Source organism: Podarcis pityusensis, assembly GCF_964106645.2.
Source record: "Podarcis pityusensis genome assembly, chromosome: 13".
NCBI classification, from domain to species: Eukaryota; Metazoa; Chordata; class Lepidosauria; order Squamata; family Lacertidae; genus Podarcis; species Podarcis pityusensis.
The window spans coordinates 34745942-34766014 of record NC_138038.1 but is presented as its reverse complement, the minus strand read 5'-3'; the positions used below and the strand labels follow the sequence as shown (position 1 = coordinate 34766014).

At 46.0% G+C, this 20073-nt stretch overlaps 1 protein-coding gene across 2 annotated transcripts in view; it reads left to right on the top strand.

Annotated features, from left to right (window-relative positions):
- ATP2A1 (ATPase sarcoplasmic/endoplasmic reticulum Ca2+ transporting 1) overlaps positions 1 to 20073 on the top strand; it is a 33100-nt gene extending 13027 nt beyond the window's left edge. The window contains exons 6-23 of one of the 2 annotated variants that reach the window (XM_080976129.1): positions 158 to 238; positions 820 to 905; positions 2142 to 2439; positions 3769 to 3935; positions 4034 to 4122; positions 4939 to 5041; positions 5901 to 6032; positions 7688 to 7813; positions 9968 to 10186; positions 10908 to 11243; positions 12322 to 12542; positions 12757 to 12959; positions 13961 to 14046; positions 14165 to 14298; positions 14613 to 14730; positions 15672 to 15789; positions 16728 to 16771; positions 19448 to 20073. In XM_080976129.1, coding sequence (XP_080832255.1) covers positions 158 to 238; positions 820 to 905; positions 2142 to 2439; positions 3769 to 3935; positions 4034 to 4122; positions 4939 to 5041; positions 5901 to 6032; positions 7688 to 7813; positions 9968 to 10186; positions 10908 to 11243; positions 12322 to 12542; positions 12757 to 12959; positions 13961 to 14046; positions 14165 to 14298; positions 14613 to 14730; positions 15672 to 15789; positions 16728 to 16732 — 2522 coding nt within the window. In that variant the 3' untranslated portion in view covers positions 16733 to 16771; positions 19448 to 20073. The remainder of the gene's footprint in view (positions 1 to 157; positions 239 to 819; positions 906 to 2141; positions 2440 to 3768; positions 3936 to 4033; positions 4123 to 4938; positions 5042 to 5900; positions 6033 to 7687; positions 7814 to 9967; positions 10187 to 10907; positions 11244 to 12321; positions 12543 to 12756; positions 12960 to 13960; positions 14047 to 14164; positions 14299 to 14612; positions 14731 to 15671; positions 15790 to 16727; positions 16772 to 19447) is intronic. The other variant, XM_080976128.1, reaches the window with a different exon arrangement.

Here is a 20073-nt window from a genome sequence, read left to right as displayed (position 1 = left end):
CCCTTGCTTTTTCCCTTCAGTGAAGATGTTCAGAGCAGCTAACAGTTAAAAAGAAATAAATGAACAATTACCTGTCGGTGACTAGAACTCATAAATATTTTCTTTCTTTCTTTCTTTCTTTCTTTCTTTCTTTCTTTCTTTCTCTTTCCCTCTCCAGTCGGTGACAAAGTCCCGGCTGATATTCGCATCATTTCCATCAAATCCACCACTCTGCGTGTGGACCAGTCCATTCTGACAGGTATGGTAGATGCTGCTGTCAACGTTCATAATCGTATTATTATTACTGATATCACCGTTTCTTTAGCTTTCTCCCTCCCTGCTTTCCTTTTCCTCATGGGCCTGTTTATTTTAATTGTTTACCTTCTGGGCAGAATTTTCTCATGGCTAATTTTATGTCTCACTTGTGTGAAAAGCAACTAATATAATATAAATATAATATAATAACATATTGTAAAATGCCTTGTTAGGCACTTAAGAAGTAGCGAGAATGTAGTTTAAAATCTCAACAAGCAAGAGAAGACCTGGGAAAATAGACATGTCTTGAGGCTCCTCTCAGTGAGTGGGTCGGTGGGACTACAGAGAAATATTTGCAGGGGGTAGTGAGCTCCATGGAAAGAAAGCAGTGGGTCAGATAAAATTCAGTGGAAAAGGAGTTGAGGAAGGGTTAAGCTCCCCTTCCTGTCTGGCGTTTACCCACTGAAAAGTGCATGTGTGTGTCTTCCCCATGGGACATGTGTTTATGCAATACGTCTTGCCTGTACCCACTTAGTCCACCATGGTCCCTCCTTGACAATTTAACTGTTTCTTGACCCCAACCAGGCGAGTCTGTTTCCGTGATCAAACACACTGACCCCGTCCCAGATCCCCGTGCTGTGAACCAGGACAAGAAGAACATGCTGTTCTCTGTGAGTGTGACTGACAGGGCTGACGACCTAACCTTGCCCACACACAGGTCCAATGTCAATGTTTTGGGGGGACTCATGGGCACCACTGAAATGCATCTCCCCAATAATGTGTCGTGGAGAGTGGGGTGTGGGTGTGATGTGACATCACTGCATTTGCATTTCCCCGTCCTCTCAAGCAGCAGCCAATGAAACAGAGCTGGTAAGGCTAATACAGTGAGATTACATCACCCCCTTTTCATCTATAGGTCGCTGGAGAAAATCAGAGAGAAGGCAAGAGTAGATGCCTGTGGCTTTCATGTGTCTCCCTAGTAATGGCAGGGTCATAATATCATATCCCCCACTGCCTCAAGCCGCAGCCAGTAAGCAAAAGTCGAAATGTTAATATGATTGCATGCCATGCTCACCCCACCCCCAGTTCCACATTACAGAGGAGACAAGGCACAACCAAAGTGACCTGCAATCTTGCAAGCAGAGTAATTATGCATATTAAGTACCTTTGCATATACTTGCCTATTTTAAATAAATTTATTTTGCTTCTGTTACTCACTGGGAGCAGAAAAAAGGAGTTACACAGTGCACGGGAGATACTTCTGTCTTGGGAGTTACTGTTATGTGACAGGCAGGGAGGTGGCTCTCAAGATGTCTAACAGAAATCCCTGCATTTCACCAAAGTGCAGTTCTTGGGAAAAAGCCATGACACCAAATGTGGGATTGAAATAGAATAGGTTTCCAGAATAGACATGCACTTCACAGTCTTAAAGGACTAGACATCTTATTTAGCCTAGGGCATGGGTAGGCAAACTAAGGCCCGGGGGCCGGATCGGGCCCAATCGCCTTCTAAATCTGGCCCGCAAATGGTCCAGGAATCAGCGTGTTTTTACATGAGTAGAATGTGTGCTTTTATTTAAAATGCATCTCTGGGTTATTTGTGGGGCATAGGAATTTGTTCATTCCCCACCCAAAAAAATTTAGTCTGGCCCTCCACAAGGTCTGAGGGACAGTGGACTGGCCCCCTGCTGAAAAAGTTTGCTGACCCCTGGCCTAGGCTCTCAGGACGTGGATTCTGCACAGGCAGAATTGCAAAACTGCACAGGTCCCACAGCCTCCTTTAGCACCATTTCCCTCCACTATATCTTTTCTTCCAGCATGTTTGTAGAGTGTCCCTCTCCTTCTTTCCCACTGATCTTTGCTCCCTCCCCACCCCACACCCCCGCTTCATCCTCCACCTCCCTGCAGGGTACCAACATCGGTGCAGGCAAGGCTGTTGGCATCGTCATCGCCACAGGTGTGAGCACCGAGATTGGCAAGATCCGTGATGAGATGGCGGCCACCGAACAAGAGAAGACTCCCCTGCAGCAGAAGCTGGACGAGTTTGGCGAGCAGCTGTCCAAGGTCATCTCCCTCATCTGCGTGGCTGTCTGGCTCATCAACATTGGGCACTTCAACGACCCCGTCCATGGCGGCTCCTGGATCCGCGGCGCCATCTACTACTTCAAAATCGCTGTGGCCCTCGCTGTGGCTGCCATCCCAGAAGGTCAGCTGAGGCCATTCCAGTTTCCCACATCCACCTGTTGTGGGGCTAAAGAGGGCTAGTCGGTTCCTTCCTTTAAAAATAGCTCTTGCCGTCATCATATTTTGGGGTTTTTGTTTTTCTATCTGCAGTTGCTGTTTGTTGGGTGCATTTTGCTTTGCTAACTGTCTTGTACGCTGAACTGTGGACATGTTATCCAGACGTTTTACAAAAAGGAGCCAAAGTTAGAGATAAAAGCAAAGGTGCAATATTACAAGCATCGTTTTTTAATTAACCACCTGCACGCTGAACAATATGGTGTAAAAAAGCCATTCTAAAAAAGTTGTTTGAAGGCACTGCTGATGTACTAGCAGGATGGACAACAAAAAATAGCTACAGCCACCCATCATTCGTTCCTTGCATGGGCTAAACAGTTTTCAGCTTGCCTGCGCCAAAGGATTGTGTGGCATTTCTTCAACAAAACGGAAGTTGAATGAACTTCTGCATTATATCTTGATGTAATTTGCAGTCAGACATTTAACATGCATTTCCTCATTTGCAAAAGGATATAGGAGCTGCCTTGTGCTGCTAGTTTATAAATGGCTAGTCTGTGGCTAGGAGCTGGAGAAAAATTCAATTCAGTTTGTGTTTAATGGTGAACCTACCTAGTTCGCACTTCCCAAAGCAAACACATTCTTCCAAATTCCCACTTCTCTGCAATTTGCAGTGCAGTTCTCCAGTCAAGCAGTATATCACAAAATGAATATACTAGGGTGAAGTGTGCATTACCATGCATGCATTATTAAAAATAACAGGAAATGCATTATATATCGGCAGCCACAGTGGAAGTGGAGGGACAGGATGATCGGGCCCTATCCAGATTCAGTGTTATCGCCTGGCAGATTTGAGACTCACCCAGATTTAGTGGGTCCAGAGTCATCTCAGTCCCACCCCTGCTCCACCTTGAGAATGACCCATTTCAGGGCATACATATGCTTCAGCAGCTGACAGGAGACCAGCTGAACCGGCAGAGCTGGGTAAAGGGCTTCCACCACAAATTCTCTCCCCACACCATCTGATGTATAGGGGGTTTGGATTGCTCTGCCCATGCTTTAATGCTGATTTGTACTGTTGTACGCTGCTTTTTTTAAACAAAGGTGGTATACCCAAAATATTATTAAATGAATAAATCTGCATAAGAGGTAGTGTGGTGGGCAGTAGGAGCTGAAGGGGGTGGAGGCAGCCGAGAGTATCTGAAACCAAAGCCAGCAAATGGGTGGCAGCTGCTTGAATGCTTCGCCCATTCCTACGGCTAACCTTTCCCTTTTGCCTCCTCTTCCTCCTCCTCCTCAGGCCTTCCTGCCGTCATCACCACCTGCTTAGCCCTGGGCACTCGCCGTATGGCCAAGAAGAATGCCATCGTCAGAAGCCTGCCCTCCGTGGAGACCTTGGGCTGCACATCGGTCATCTGCTCCGATAAGACTGGCACCCTCACCACCAACCAAATGTCTGTTTGCAAGGTAAGTGGGAAGCTTGAGGCCTGCACTTTTGTCACGAAGTGCCTCCTGCCCACGTCAGTCGCCTTGACCCTGCCTCTTCTTTCTCCTTCTCTTTGCAGATGTTTGTCATTGACAAAGTAGATGGAGATATGTGCTCTCTGAATGAATTCTCTATTACTGGTTCCACCTATGCCCCTGAAGGAGAAGTGTGAGTGACTCCTAAAGAAACCCCAACCCTAAACAGTTTTCTTAATCCATCACCCTGAAAGGGGGAGGGGGGAATGAGACACCATTAAAACCCTAGTGCAGGGGTCAGCAAACTTTTCCAGCAGGGGGCCAGTCCACTGTTCCTCAGACCTTGTTGGGGGCCGGACTATATTTTGAAGAAGAAAAATGAACGAATTCCTATGCCCCACAAATAACCCAGAGATGCATTTTAAATAAAAGGACACATTCTACTCATGTAAAAAATACGCTGATTCCCGGACCGTCTGCGGGGCGGATTTAGAAGGCGATTGGGCCTGATCCGGCCCTCGGGCCTTAGTTTGCCTACCCATGCCCTAGTGCGTCACTTTGGATAATTGGGTAACTCTCCCGAGAGCTTGACTCCCGATCCTTTCTCTTGCTTCTCCCATATGTGGCACAGTCTAAAGATGCCTCCATCCCATTTCTGCTTCATTTCTGAAGCTAAGGCAGATCCGTGGGGCAGCCCAAGAAGCCACCTTGGAAGCTGATAGTCAGTGCTCTGAGCTGTTTGAAGGAATGGCAAACTACAAACCAAGCAGACACATATGATCTAATCTTAAAACTGTCTGAATCTTATTTCTAACTTTTAACCTCACACCGAAAGAAATACAGTACCTCAATTTTTGCTCATTGGCCTCCTAGCATTATGATCACCCTATAACCCAGGGATGGGGAAGCTGTGACACCAGTAACCCTCAGTTCATCTCTCTGCTGTTTGTTTTTGTGCTGTTGCTTACGTTTTTCTGTCCTTCAATTCCTTTCTCTCTTGCACATGCAGTATGAAGAATGATAAGCAAGTCAAGGCTGGGCAGTATGATGGGCTCGTTGAACTGGCTACTATCTGTGCCCTTTGCAATGACTCCTCTCTGGATTTCAATGAGGTGAATGCTTCTCTCTTGGTTCACATCCAGCCTTCCAACAATTGCCTTCAGTTTTGGATGCTTCATTGTTTATTAATAGTGATGGCTTCCCCGAAAGAATTATGGGAATTGTAGTTTGGTGAGGGCAATAAGAAGTTTCTGATAGATATTGATTAATAAAATTTAATAGGCACTCTTCGACTGAAAGCTTCGAGAGCAACTTACACAATGTAAAACAGTAATAAAATAATGATTATTTTTTTGAAAAAATAAAAAACTACTATTAATCATCATTACAATAATAAAACCAGCAGCAACAGAGTAAGCGTAAAAACAAAATTACCAACTAAATTCAGGTTTATTACAGCAAACAGACTGCATAGGTTTAAAAGATGATTAATTAAAGTGGGTAAATAATGTGATTTTCATGTGACATTGAAAAGATGCCAAATTCAACACCAAGCATTCCTCTGACAGGAGCAAAGGACTCTTAAACCAGTTTAAGTGTAAGAGTGCCCACAGTGATGAGGCTGCTGCTTTTTTGTACTTGGGGAAATGTGGGCTACTTTTTAGGCTGGTGGGCACAAATTTTACTGCCCTCTCCCTTCCCCACCCACACCTCGCCACCCACATACTGTTTTTTTAAAAATTAATCCATGTATTTATATACCACCACCTGGAGGGAAAAAATCATGGTGGTATACAACTACGTTTTTAGTATGTTTTTATCATTGATGTTCTGCAATGTGTTTTAATATTGTAAACCGCCCTGGGATATTTTCATTCAGATTCATATTTTGTCAGAATCCCTGCAGCTCTTGGCTGTGCCCGAGTGTCTAACTCTCATCTTCTTCTGCCCATTTTCTCCCTCCCACCCCAGTCCAAAGGTGTATATGAGAAGGTGGGTGAAGCCACCGAAACTGCCCTTACCTGCTTGGTTGAGAAGATGAACGTCTTCAACACAGATGTGCGCAGCCTCTCCAAAGTGGAGCGTGCCAACGCTTGTAACGCTGTAAGTATTGTCTGCTGAGGACGCCTTCTCTTCAGGGCCCTGCGTTGCTTCTCTTTTGGTTTCTCTCTCACTCTTCCAGTCTTAAATTCCATTCCTCCACAGTTTGTGGTTTTTCTTAAAGTCCTCATGAAAATTCCTCAGCATTTTAGTTTGAATTTCTCCTAATATACACATCTTTGGAAGCATTTTTGCCCAATATACACATTTTTAAGATGCAATTTTCATTTTTGTTTCACATATATATTTGTTTCAATGCACACTTTACCCTAGTATGATTCATACACATTACATGGCTGAAGAACAGCATTGAAGAAGTGTAAATTTCAAAGGATGGCTGTGTTTCAGATTGTGTATTGTGCAAATTAAAGTGCAAATTAGGTAGGTTCACCTTTAAATGTAAATATCTATCTATCTATCTATCTATCTATCTATCTATCATCTATCTATCATCTATCTATCTATCAACACAAGATTCTCTCCAATACCTTAGTAAGAAGTGCATTTACTCCCAGCTCCTCTTGATCAGGCTAATGAACGCACAAGCACTGGCATTAAAGAAAATGAACTGATATTGATTTTTATATATTAGTAACTTTATGGTAATGAAACGTTTTTATATGTAATTGAGTATTTTTGCAGTATTTTGTTTAAGTTGTCTGTTGTTGCTTCAGTTTTCTGTACATGTTTGATGAGGTGAATAAGGTGCCACGAGGCTCTTGGTTATTTTTGCTGAAACGGACAAACACAGCTACCCCACTGAAAGTTGATAGCTAATAAAAGTTTTAAGTAACATTTCTGAGCGCTCCAAAACTTTCACATACATTATATTCATGTAATCCTTAGAACGATCCTGCAAGGTAGCTTAGTCCTATTCCTCAACATTGTAGTCTTAGCTGCAGCTGAGAGAAATAAGCTTGCCTAAGGCCACCAAGCGCTCATCCTTCTCATACCTCAGCATTGCAAATTATCTTCTCCTACCTTCCTTATAAAGCCCCGCTCCCTAGGATATAAGTGATGATGTCTATAGACTTCTGTATGTCTCTGCTGTGGTTCCATTGGTTGAATGTAAGAGTTCTGCCCACCTACTCAGCTTCCTGTTCTCACAGTGACTAGCCAAATGTGTACAGGAAGCCCCCAAATAGGTCTTAATCATAACAGCACTCCCTCCACTTGCCGTTAATTCCCAGCTACAGTGGTACCTCTGGTTACGTACTTAATTCATTCCGGAGGTCGGTTCTTAACCTGAAACTGTTTTTAACCTGAAGCACCACTTTAGCTAATGGGGCCTCCTGCTGCCGCTGCGCTGCTCCTGCACGATTTCTGTTCTCATCCTGAAGCAAAGTTCTTAACCTGAGGTACTATTTCTGGGTTAGCGGAGTCTGTAACCTGAAGCGTCTGTAACCTGAAGCTTATGTAACCCGAGGTACCACTGTACTGATATTCAGAGTTACACTGCATCAGACAGTGGAACGGAACTCTGCCATTGTAGTTTGTAGTTGACGATTGCCTTCTCCTCCACGAATTTGTCTATTCCTCTTTTGGAGCTACTTTTGTGAGAGCAAATTCCATAGCTTCACTTTGTGGTGTGTGTCCTGGCAATGTCGAGCAGGTTTTAACCTATTCCCTCCTGCTTCCCTTTTCCTCCATTTCCCCAGGTGATCAAACAACTCATGAAGAAAGAATTCACCCTGGAGTTTTCCCGCGACAGAAAGTCCATGTCTGTTTACTGCTCCCCAGCAAAAGCTTCCCGGGCGGCTGTTGGAAACAAGATGTTTGTCAAGGTCAGCAGCGTCCCGTATGACTGTGTCCCATCTCCCTAGCAACCCCATCTTTGGCCCCGGCTCAGATGTTTGTCTACTACGTTTTAATCCTGCCTTTTCTTTGAGGAGCTCAGGGTGGCAAGGTTCACCCCAACCCCACCTCCCATTTATTCCTCACAGCAACTCTGTGAAGTTGCTTTGCCAGAGTTGTAACAATTGGCCCATGATTTTTCAGCAAGCTTCATGGCTGCGTTGGGATTTGTACCTGAATCTCTTCCTATTCCGAATCTAAAAATTTAGCCACTGGGCTGAACTACATTGCACTTCAGGTTCCTCCATACACAAAAATAATGCATGAATAAAATCCTCCATATAGAAAACTAGTGTGTCAACTCCCTAACTTCTAGTTTTCTATGCACAAAGTAGATTTTTGTATGGAAGGGCATTCAGTCATGTGAGTCATCTGCTGCAGAAACACATGAGACTGTGGAAGGAGATCATCATTGCAACCAAGGATCTCTAAATTACCCCTTTCACTTATTTTACCCATGAAAACAGTTTGTGTGGCGATTCCCGCCCCCTCCCACAGATGGAATAAATAAAGACACAGGACACCAGAATTTAGGTTAATGGGCAAAAAATGGCCACAACTTTATTGATTACAGGTAAGAGCGGTATTGGCTTTAGGCATTGGCCCTATCAGACTAACCGGTATAACCGGGAAGGGTTAAGCACCAACAGGGGGAGCCCCCGAGATGCACATCCCTAGGCGCTCCCCGAGGGGTTACCGCTCGGGAGCGTGCTTTAGGCCCTAGCCTCCATAGGTTTCGGACGAGGCAACGCCCCCCGGAGCCCTTTAACGAACTACCCTTCAACATTTGGGGGAGGTGATGGCGTTCCTCCCCCCCAACTCATTTGCATAATAATACCCCTGCCAATGCCTAACCGCCACACGAGCCAGCCGCAGCTGCTGAAAGAAAAGAAAGGGGCGAGCATGGGCTGCCCCGACCTTAAATGTCCCCTACTAGTCCCTCCCCCGCCACCAGCCGATTGGCTGGCGCAGTGAATGATGAATACTAATGAATCCCGGGATTCCCCTAGTCCCGTGGGGCTACTGCCAGCCCCGCGAGGGTGTGAATGTGGCGTGAGCCCGCAACCCCCCCCTCCGTATGTCGGGAGTGGCTTTCCAGGAGACTGGCTTGCAGCTTCCCTGACCCATGCACTACTTGGAAATTGCTGAGGGTCTTGGCAGACCCCCCCATAATGATTTGTCTGCGTGTTGTGGCAATAATTATAATAAATATTTTTTTATTTATCCCCCGCCCATCTGGGCGGCTTCCAACACACATAATAATCATAATAAAACATTGAATATCAATATTAACAAACATATCCTATATTAAAAGTCAAAATAACTTTAAAACAAACAACTTATATCAAATAAAGCAATATTCAATAACCCATTGGAATCCAAATTAAACACCAGCAAATAATAATTAAACACTTATCCATTACAATAAAGAATCTATAATCAATAAAAATAACAGCAAACCACACTGCATAAAATACCACAAAACATTTAAAAAAATGTAAAAGGGTCAGATTGAGAAACAAGGACCCACAACTTATAAAATTATTTTTAAAAACTATCCCTGGACTCCTCTCTTCCCAGTTGTTCTGCTGTTCTCAAAGTCATGGTCTGGGAAAGGCTCCCGGGGCTGGAGGGTGGGGCAAGGCAGGTGGAAAAGCTGTTGCCTGCAGAAAATCTCTCTCCCCTCAGTTCTTCCTCTGCAGCAGATGCTGTGTTCTGCTAGATGCAGTATTATTTTAAATTGCATTTTATTGCTTTTTTCAATATTGTATTTTATTGTAGCATGATTTGAATTATGCAGAAGAAATAAAAGAGGCAATAAAAATCCAATTAAAAATCAATATGAATATTTCACGTGGCAGCTGTGCCGTCTCCTGTCTCCAACCACAAATCCATATAGACATGGGATGGACCGCCTGACTGAAACTCAAGGACCATTGATGGTCCATGGACCACAGCCTGGGAACTTCTTTTCCAGAACTTCCATATAAAAGCTCTAGTACCTGGTCAGAAATACCGTTTGCCACCCAGCTCGCTTTCCCCTCAAGTCACAATATCTGTTTTTACTTCTTTCTCACGTACAGGGCGCCCCTGAGGGTGTGATAGACCGTTGCAACTATGTCCGTGTGGGCACCACCCGCGTTCCCCTCACCCCCGTCGTCAAGGAGCACATCATGGGAGTCATCAAGGAGTGGGGCACAGGAAGGGACACCCTCCGCTGCTTGGCCCTGGCCACCCGTGACACCCCCCCAAAGAGGGAAGACATGGTCCTTGAGGACTCCACCAAATTCGCTGACTATGAGGTAACGCTGAGGGCAAATCGCCTGGCGAGTGACAGGGAGGATGGAGTGCAGAGTTAAGGTGAAGAGCTGAAAGGAATTTAGGGAAAGGATTCCCTCAAGCCAATTCTTCTTCTTTCCAAAAAAAATGTGAACGTAAAACTCCTGTTTCAGGCTGCATTGTTGTGGTTGTCTGTACAACATTCCCAATTATGGATTCTGTTGGATTTTAGGGAAAATGTGTGCAGTACTGAATTTGGTACGTTAATATTTACAGTGCCTTAAAATGCCTTGGCAGGACTTAGCCCTCAGTACCACTGTCCTCACATTTCTAACACAAGTTTTAAGAGAATAACCGTTTTCTTAAGGTGAATAAAGAGCACCTCTAGGCTCTCAGGCAGATAATTTTTGTATTTTTTTAAAAATTGCCCCACCTTTTCTTCAATTTGCTCATGGTGGTGCACATGACCCCACACACGACCTCACCCCTTGTGAAGTGGGTCAGGCTGAGGGAGGGCGACCGGCCCATGGTCACCCAGTAAGCTTTGTAGTTGTGGCTTCTCCCCAAAGTCCAACCCGGCAACCATTCAGCGACAGTTGATCTCAACACTGGGAGAGTTGAAACTTTTCTTTTTCATTTACCGGCTGTTGAAGTGCTGCAGATTAGTCCTTATAGTGATGAGACGGGCTGTGAGCTTTTGTCCACTGCTTTCGGAGCCTATTCTGAGACATCTCCCTTCCACAGATGGACCTGACCTTTGTGGGCTGCGTAGGCATGTTGGACCCACCCCGCAAGGAGGTGATGGGCTCCATCCAGCTGTGCCGTGAAGCTGGCATCCGCGTCATCATGATCACAGGCGACAACAAAGGCACAGCCATTGCCATCTGCCGCCGCATTGGTATCTTCAAAGAGGAGGAGAACGTGTCTGGCAGGGCCTACACCGGCCGTGAGTTTGACGACTTGCCCTTAAGCGAGCAGCGGGAAGCCTGCAAGAGAGCCTGCTGTTTCGCACGTGTTGAGCCAACGCACAAGTCCAAGATTGTGGAGTTCTTGCAGGGTTTTGATGAAATCACAGCCATGGTGAATAGACGGACGGCAATGGCAGGGTGGGAGGATGGTTGGAAGGGCAACAGAGGGCTTGTAGCCAGCAAGACCTATCTTGAGGGTACAGAGGGAAATAATGTATACCTGTGCATATCATCATGCGTGAATATTGCCCACGGAAGTGTCTGTTTTACAGAATGCATGTGATGGGAATTCGCTGCCAAGAAACAGACATATAGGCAGCCATTACATATGATGGTATACATGGGTGTCCATTTCCTCCTCTACTGCAGTGTAGACTTTTATGTGGATAAAAGTCCTCTGTGACCCGCAGTTTCACCCCACATGGCCTTTCTGCATTAGACCAAAGATCCCATCCCATATACAGTGGCCAGCCAGATGTTGCACCAGCAGAGCCTGGATGCAGCCATCTTCTCCTGACTGTTGCTTCCCAGCTTTCTCAGTGAATAGGAGGTTCCATTTATTATCCACCATCCAGCCCCTTATTAACCTGTTTTCCATGCACATGACTGGTTTGAAAACGATTATCCAAAGCTGCCATATCCCAAGCCAGTCCATTGCTCCACCTAGCTCAGTGCTGTAGACACTGAAAGGCAGATTCTCACCAGGGTTTTGGACAGGAGTCCTTCACAGTCTTACTTGGATATGCCAGGGACAGAACCCGGAGCGTTTTGTAAACAAGGCTGAGGTACGGCCTTTCTTCACGCAAGCTAGTGGCCATCACTGCATCTTGCAAGAAATGCATTCCATGTCCTGAAACTCTTGCCCCTTTCATTGCTTTACCCCGGGTTCTAGTGGAGAGAGAAAATCTCTCTCTTCGTTGTCTCTAAATCATTCACAATTTTATAAACTAGTATGAAGCCCTCCTCCCCAGCCAGAGAGACCCAAATGCTTTGTGCTTTCCTATTAGAAAAGATCCCTGTTCACTTTTGCTTGCCCCTTCCCCCAGCTCTATGATATCCTTCGTGATATCTTTCGTGCAAAAGTGCAAGGTTCTTCTGGCCTTGGAAATGAAATCTCCCCAGCTAGGCTGCTGCATTTGATCCCCTCTGCCTCGGTTGACTCCCTGTCTCCTTCCGCTTCCTCCTGGTAGACCGGTGACGGTGTAAATGATGCCCCAGCTCTGAAGAAGGCTGAGATTGGTATTGCCATGGGCTCTGGCACCGCTGTAGCCAAGACCGCCTCAGAAATGGTGCTGGCAGACGACAACTTTTCCACCATTGTGTCCGCCGTTGAGGAGGGCCGGGCCATCTACAACAACATGAAACAATTTATCCGCTACCTCATCTCCTCCAACGTGGGTGAGGTCGTCTGGTAAGGGATCCCCCTCCCTCATCCCCTTCATGAAGCCTTCATTAGGCAAGCCCTGCCGCCAGGCTGACTAGGCTCAGCGAAAGGGCCGAGAGAGTCCGATAGCATGATATTTGTGGCCAGGCCGGCCTGCCCTCTGGCAGCTGCACATGTCCCCACTGCTTCACAAGGGCTTCCTCTCTCCTCACTTTTTGTTTCTCTCTTCTTTTCCTTGCAGTATCTTCCTCACTGCTGCTCTGGGTCTCCCTGAAGCCTTGATCCCCGTGCAGCTGCTGTGGGTGAACTTGGTGACTGACGGGCTCCCAGCCACCGCCTTGGGCTTTAACCCCCCCGATCTGGACATCATGAACAGGCCCCCTCGCAGCCCCAAGGAGCCCCTGATCAGTGGCTGGCTCTTCTTCCGCTACTTGGCCATTGGAGGTAACAAATTTTTTTCTCCCTGGGGCCCTGCCCTCTTAATCCAGAATACGGACATCCTGCTTCCCTAGTTTTCGCTCCTGTATACAAATCCTGTACTCTCTCACCCGAGTCCTACCTACGTGCAGTGCCGGATTTACGTATAAGCTAAACAAGCTATAGCTTAGGGCCCCACTCTCTTGGGGGCCCCAAAAAATTTAAAGGGGAAAAAATCCTGGATGTACATTTCCAAAATATAAGATAAAAACCAAATAAAATAAAACCTACAAACAGCAACAGTGTTTTGTGTTGTGTAGGCTCCTATGATGTAAGTAATGGGCCCCGCTTGCTAGCCTGCTCCCTAAAATATCACTGGTTTGCTCATTTCTATATATAGGGTGCCTACATTCTGCATAGACTGGTTGCATGGCAAGATGTAGCATGCAGACTGCAGTGCAGCACAGTTGAATGTAGGTCAAGCTGTTGTAAATGTAAAGGGACTCCTGACCATTATCTAATATTAAAGTGTGCTTGTAGACTGGTGATCAGGCAGCATAGACTAAGGGTATGGGTCTTATGACTACTGACTGATTTCATGTAATACATCATTTATTTATTTTGATCCCATTATAAAATTACTTAGAAAAATATTCATCTTTATTATTTAGTAGGCCTATATTATTTACTAGTACAGTTCCCTATTACCCCCACTTGCTACTATAATACTATATATAAATATTACAATTAAATTAAATATTTTACTTACTTATAAAGGGCCCCATTACCTTCAGAACTTAGGGCCTCATCAGACCTAAATTTGGCCTGAAACCTGAACCTGTAATCCATATTGAGGGCACCTAATAATCCAAAGGAGCACAGCTTCTTTTGCAATCCGCATTTGGCCACAACCCTCTCCATTTGACTTCCCCTGCAGGCTGCTCTTGGAGGGCAGTTGTTTTTTTGGGGGGGAATTTCTGCCCTCTTCTTCGTTCATGCTAAGCTTTCCTTTTAACACCTGCGTGCAGGGTATGTCGGAGCTGCCACTGTTGGTGCCGCCGCTTGGTGGTTCCTGTATGCTGAAGACGGACCTGGCGTGTCCTACTACCAGTTGGTGAGCTTGAACCTCTGGGTGCTCTACTGGAAGTGAACTGCGGGAGGGCAAGATCAGTGGTATTCTGCAACATGCCCTGTTTTAATCCTCTTCCCCACTTTCTCCTTCTGCCCCCCAGTCTCATTTCATGCAGTGCACAGAACACAACCCTGACTTTGAAGGTTTGGAATGTGAGATCTTTGAGTCCGCTGTCCCAATGACCATGGCTTTGTCCGTCCTGGTCACCATTGAGATGTGCAATGCACTCAACAGGTAAGGGTGCCCGTGAGAGTCAATCTTCAGCATTACTCACATAGCGCTGCCTTGGAGGTTCTTCAGAGGTATCCTCCCTAGTCTCATCCCCCAGATACCCTGCTTCCTGGCCAGGGCTGTGGTTCCAGGACTGTGATTCCATTCATCTCTTGGGGGGGGGGGTGACACGACATATTACATACAGGAGAGCCAGCAACTGGCTGATCTTTAAAGAACCAGTGTCTATTGATTTATATTGACTGATGGCTTACGTGTTGGGCTTTCCCTGTCTCCCGCCCCATGGTAACTTCACCCTGCTTCTCTGTCCTACACAGCCTGTCAGAGAACCAGTCCTTGGTTCGGATGCCCCCCTGGGTGAACATCTGGCTTCTGGGATCCATCTGCCTCTCCATGTCTCTGCACTTTGTCATCCTCTATGTTGACCCTCTGCCAGTAAGTGTTGTTCAAGCACAGTTTGACTTCCTTGCCAGCTTCAGCATCAGTTCACTCCTTCTATGCCTTCTCATCACCACCCGATTGCTCATTCTTTGATCGCTGGCAGATAAATGTGTGAAAGGCTACGTTGAAAAACACTGGCGTCGTGCTGTGTTTGGTGATATAGAACTGTTTGCCCTTCATGCTTAAAATAGTAATAATTAAGACATTGTGCCCTTAACTGGGAGATCAACCCCCGCTTAAATCCATGACACTTACTTTTGAGCAGACTGGTATAGGATTCCACTGTTTATTAGTTGCACTTAGTTTCCATAGAAAACAGCGCTTGAGTTAAGGCATCATGAGTAACTTGTCCCACGGATTTCGATGGCGGCAAAGGCTGCAGTTCTAACTCTTCTTACCTGAGAGTAAGCACCATTGTATTCAGTAGGGCTTCCTTCTGAGTAGACAAGGTTAGGTTTGCACTGTTAGTCTGGACCCAGCCCATGATAGCTAATTTTTAGGGGTTTCGATCGTTGTTCTCTTCATTTTCACACCCATTTATTATTATTTTTAATCCTCATGAAAATTCATCATTTTAAGGTGAATTTCTCCGAATATACACATTTTTGTGTTCAATTTTGCCTTATATACATGTTTGTACAAAGCATATTTTCCTAACATTTACATTTTCCTCAATAGAATGCATTTTGGCGTGTTGTTTTCACTAACACATGCATTTCTATGGACACTCCACATTAGTCTATGTGTTTTAGTAAAAGTTACTTGCCTGGAGAAGCGCATTGCAAAATTCAGAGAAATAATGGTTGTGTTTCGGTTCACCTGTTGTTTCAGGAAGTGCAGGTTAGGTAGATTTGCCTTTAAGTGTGAACTGAATTGCATTTCTCCCCGCAACCCTAGCAAACACTGACCTCTCCCTTTGCTCTTGCTCTTCCCAGATGATCTTCAAACTCACCCACTTGGATATGCACCATTGGATGGTGGTGCTGAAGATATCCTTGCCTGTCATCTTACTGGATGAGCTGCTCAAATTCGTTGCCCGGAACTACCTGGAGCGTAAGCCATCCTCCCCTCCCTTCTCCTTTTGTCTCAATCCTTGCCCCCACCCCACCCCTTTCAAAGCCTTCTCTTCCTTCTGCCTATTTAAGGGAGTCAGGAGCACCAGATGAAAAGCACGGGGGGGGGGGCATCACTGTGGTGAGAAGAGAAGAAACTGAATGTCCTTCCCTGCTGACCTTTTCTGTCCCAATTCTTTCCTGTCTTCTTCCTCTCACCCGCCACCATCTCCATGTGCACCCATCCAGGGCAACTCACGTTAGATGTTAGATCCATGGCTGGGGAAATTTTAGGTGCTTGCTCATTCAGGGTTCTCCTCCCAGATGATCACTATCAATGCTGCCTTCTAAGAACTGAAATAGCCTCTCAGTGCTGTGTGGAACCAGATGCTTGAAAACTTGACGTTTCTGGTAGAGGCAACAGCAGATGCATGCTCTATAGGGGATACAGGTGCCTAGAAGTGCCTGGATATTGAGGTTGTCTTGTGACTTCTGAGAATGGAGCGCACTCCACTGGGTTGGAATCGGTGGAGGAAGGTGAGATGGGAAATGCCCAGGATTATTGGGTCTTCCCCAAGAATCTGTAAGTTAATGTGAATGACAGAGGAGAACGAGGACTCCTCTTCCATATCCAATGCCCCTAAATCAGCTTTCCATGACCTAGTGCCCTTCAGATGTTTTGGACCATAATTCCCACCAGCCTCAGACAACACTGCCAGTGGTCAGGGATGATGGGAGTTGTAGTCCAGCAGCATCTGAAGGGCACAAGATTGGAGAAGGCTGCCTTAAGTAGTCCTTTATGGGTTGCCATCATTCCATTCCATTCCATTCCATTCCATTCCATTCCATTTCACCCATCCAGACTAATCATCTTCTCCTTGCCCACCTTCTCCCTAACGTCTATTAACTCTGATTTCTTTTATCCTTTCCCTCTTGTAGCATAGACTCCTTCCCCCTCTATTCTCCTGTATCCTGCCTCCCAGGTATCTTACCACCCTTGACAGCATGCCTTGCTTGTCCTCTCGGCTGCTCCATCCTATCTGTCTGTTCATCCATGTGGGAAGATTTGCAATATCTGTGGGGAGCTGGCGGGAAAGTGTCTCTTCTTTGCTTGAACAGTCTCTTTGCTGCATCTGAAATTGTCCAGGGAACTGGGACCCAGCTGCTTGGCTGGTGGGTCAGGAGAAAATCCTGCCCCAAAAAGAGGACTGCTTGTTAACTTTTGACTGCTCCAGGAAACATTCTCTTTTCACTGAAATAAATGAATTTTAATTATATTAACTATTCAGTTAAGAGGAGGCAATAATTAGCATTCAGTCAGTATTTAAAATTATGAAATATAATTAGCAATAATTTGTGGACATGAATTTGGTCAGCCTAAACCCTAATGCAAGTCAAGGTTGCTATTTAGCTAGTTTATAGCTGGCAATTTGGCTGAGATGTATTTTAAATACTCGGGCTCTATTTATTTTAACAAACTATCCAAGTGGTTTTCAAGCTAAATACCTTGAGGAAATCTGCATTGACTCATCTGCCAAGGAACCCTGTGCATTGCAGAGGATTGTGGGACATGTTCTAGAACTGACTGTGTTTCTCCATAGCTCAGTCTACGGAGCATGAGACTCTTAATCTCAGGGTTGTGGGTTTGAGCCCCCCGTTGGGTGAAATATTCCTGCATGGCAAGGAGTTGGACTAGATGATCCTCATGGTCCCTTCCAACTCTACTATTCTATAATTCCATGATAAGTTTTTGACTCATAGGTCAGAGCCTGACATAAGATAAGTTGCACCAGTGGTTCCACAATATATCAATTGCAGTTTGGTGCGGATGCTACACCAGTTTTCTACACATATCATCCATGAATCCCCCTGAAAATAGCAACAGTCTAGAGGTGCCCTGAGAAGCCTTCCTGGAACACGGTTTGAAAACCACTAAGCTATTTTGTAGGGCTGTTTTTTAAAAAAGTGGCAACCTTTCATGCCAATAATAACATGTTAAAGCTGTTTAATCCCTTTGGGTTTTTTGAGCCCTGCATTCTAAATTCCAAATTCTAAATTGGAATGCATTTGCTGAAAACTTGAACACTGAACAATATAATTGCAGGCATGATTGTTAGCACCGGATCCTCTTTGGGCCCCATCTGTTCCCAGGAGCTGCCTTTTTCCACCTTCTGCACGCACCCGAATAAGCGCATTTGGCCTCAACACTTGAGAGATAGTCATGGCTTTAACTTGGGTGCATACAGAATGGGGAAGGTCTTTCAGCCTCATCTGCTCATTGTCAGCTCTCCATGGCTGTGCCTCAGCTGCCTTCACTGCCCACTGCTAGTTGCCCCATGTCGTGCCTGGCCAGTCTCTCATGGACAATCGCTTGGCCCCATCTTTCCTGGAAGGGGTGGGGTGGCCTGAGCTCAGGGCTGCCCCCTTCACTGGACCCGCTGCTCTTGCTGTTGCTGGTTTCTACACCAAGGAGGGATGAGATTGGCTAGGCAAGGAACGTAAAGCAGAGGTGCTTTTGGTGGGGTGAGCTTTCCTCTGCTGGGGGTTCCTCACAGTGTGGCTGGCATGCGTGGATCCAGGTGAGTGAATATCCCACAAGGTCTGGCTCACTCCTGTTAACCCCCTGCCATTCTCTCTAAGGCGCTAAAGCCCTAAGAGTACTTTCCAGAAACCAAGTCCCACTGAATCTGTAGGGTTTACTTCTCCTGAGTGGACACAGACTGTAATCAGGCCAAACTAGACATGACCAAAGTTCCCCATCCCATTGCACTCATACTGCTAATGGCCGTTAACACATTTGCAGGACAATTTGAGGGATTGAATAGGAGAATTTGTAGGGGTGGTGGTGGTTAAGCCTTCCTGACCTATTTATTTTCTCTTGCAAATGCCACACACTCCCAAGAAGTTTTAATTCCCCCTCTCACCCCTCAGCTGGGCTCTAGGGGTATGTGGGCCTAGTTTGGAGAGGAAACTGGCCTTGCAGGGTTGGGAGTGGCTCAGTAGCAGATAAACATGGCTCCCTTCTCCCTGTCCTACCCTGTTAGTGTCCCCTTGGTCCTGCATTTATGGGCTGGGAGGATCACACCTTTGTTGGGAGGTGGCATCTAATCTGTTTAGTTCAGTGAAATTAACATGGGGCTCAAACGCTCTGTGTTATCATGTCCACGTGAAATGTTATTGAGTCCTCTCAAATCGGGTGGAGCAATGGCTTCTGGTAAGGAGGGGGGACATCTGCCATCCAACTTTATATCTGACAAGACCCTTGAGTCTGTGTGCCAGGCAGAAATTCAACAGGTGGGCCTTTCCCAAAGAATGATGCAGAAATCTGCAGCTGATGAATTTCTGCCTATTGTTATCTGTTCAAGGCAGAGGAGGGATAGAGGCATTAGGTCTACTCCAAAAGAAATATGTCCAGCTGCTTGCTTGCTCAAGACCTTTCCGCCACTTATCTTAGAGCATCTGACTAGAATGATAAGTGAGACAAGCCCCTGTGGCTGGGTATTATTCCCCACGTTGTGAAGCTCCAGCCGCGTAGCCTGATTTTGGCAAAGGCCTGCTGTTCGAGGTTGTCCATCTCACTGCTGTGGGGAATCTGGAACTCGTCTCTGCTTCTCTGCCCCTCACTCTCTGTTCTCTCCTCCCCACTCCCCCTTTTACAGAGAATTTAGACGAAAGGATGAAGAAGTGAACCGCTGAGTCACCGCGGAAATAACCTCTTCAACAAAATCGTGAAGATATACCCACTCCCCTCACTCCTCAGCCATGTCTGCTGCTCCCACCCCTGCTTCTTCTCTGCCCTCCCCTTATTTAATAGCCAACTTCTTCCCCACAAACCCTCCGTACCTCCTTTTCATTGGGGACTTACCAGTGTGGGCCACAGAACTGGCACCTGCCATGCCGTGTTCCCTGCCAGCTTCCCCACCCCCAAAAAACACCACTAGCTACTTGGCTTCTGTACATTTTGAGCCACCTGCCCACCCCTTGCCCTGCTCTCTCTCTCTCTCTCTCTCTCTCTCTCTCTCTCTCTCTCTCACACACACACACACACTCTACCCCCCTGCTTTCTGCATTAGTGCCCACACGAACTACGTTCGTTCCCCCCTCTTCACACGACTAGAACCCACCTCAAGCCAGGGGTTGGATTTTTTAATGCACACATAAAACAGAAGGAAACATTTTGTTAGGGAAAACAAACAAAACAAGTGAGACTCCTCAACTTGGAGGAAATGAAGAGATTCTTCTAGCTGCTTATTTATTGATATTAAAGAATAAACTCTTAACTGTT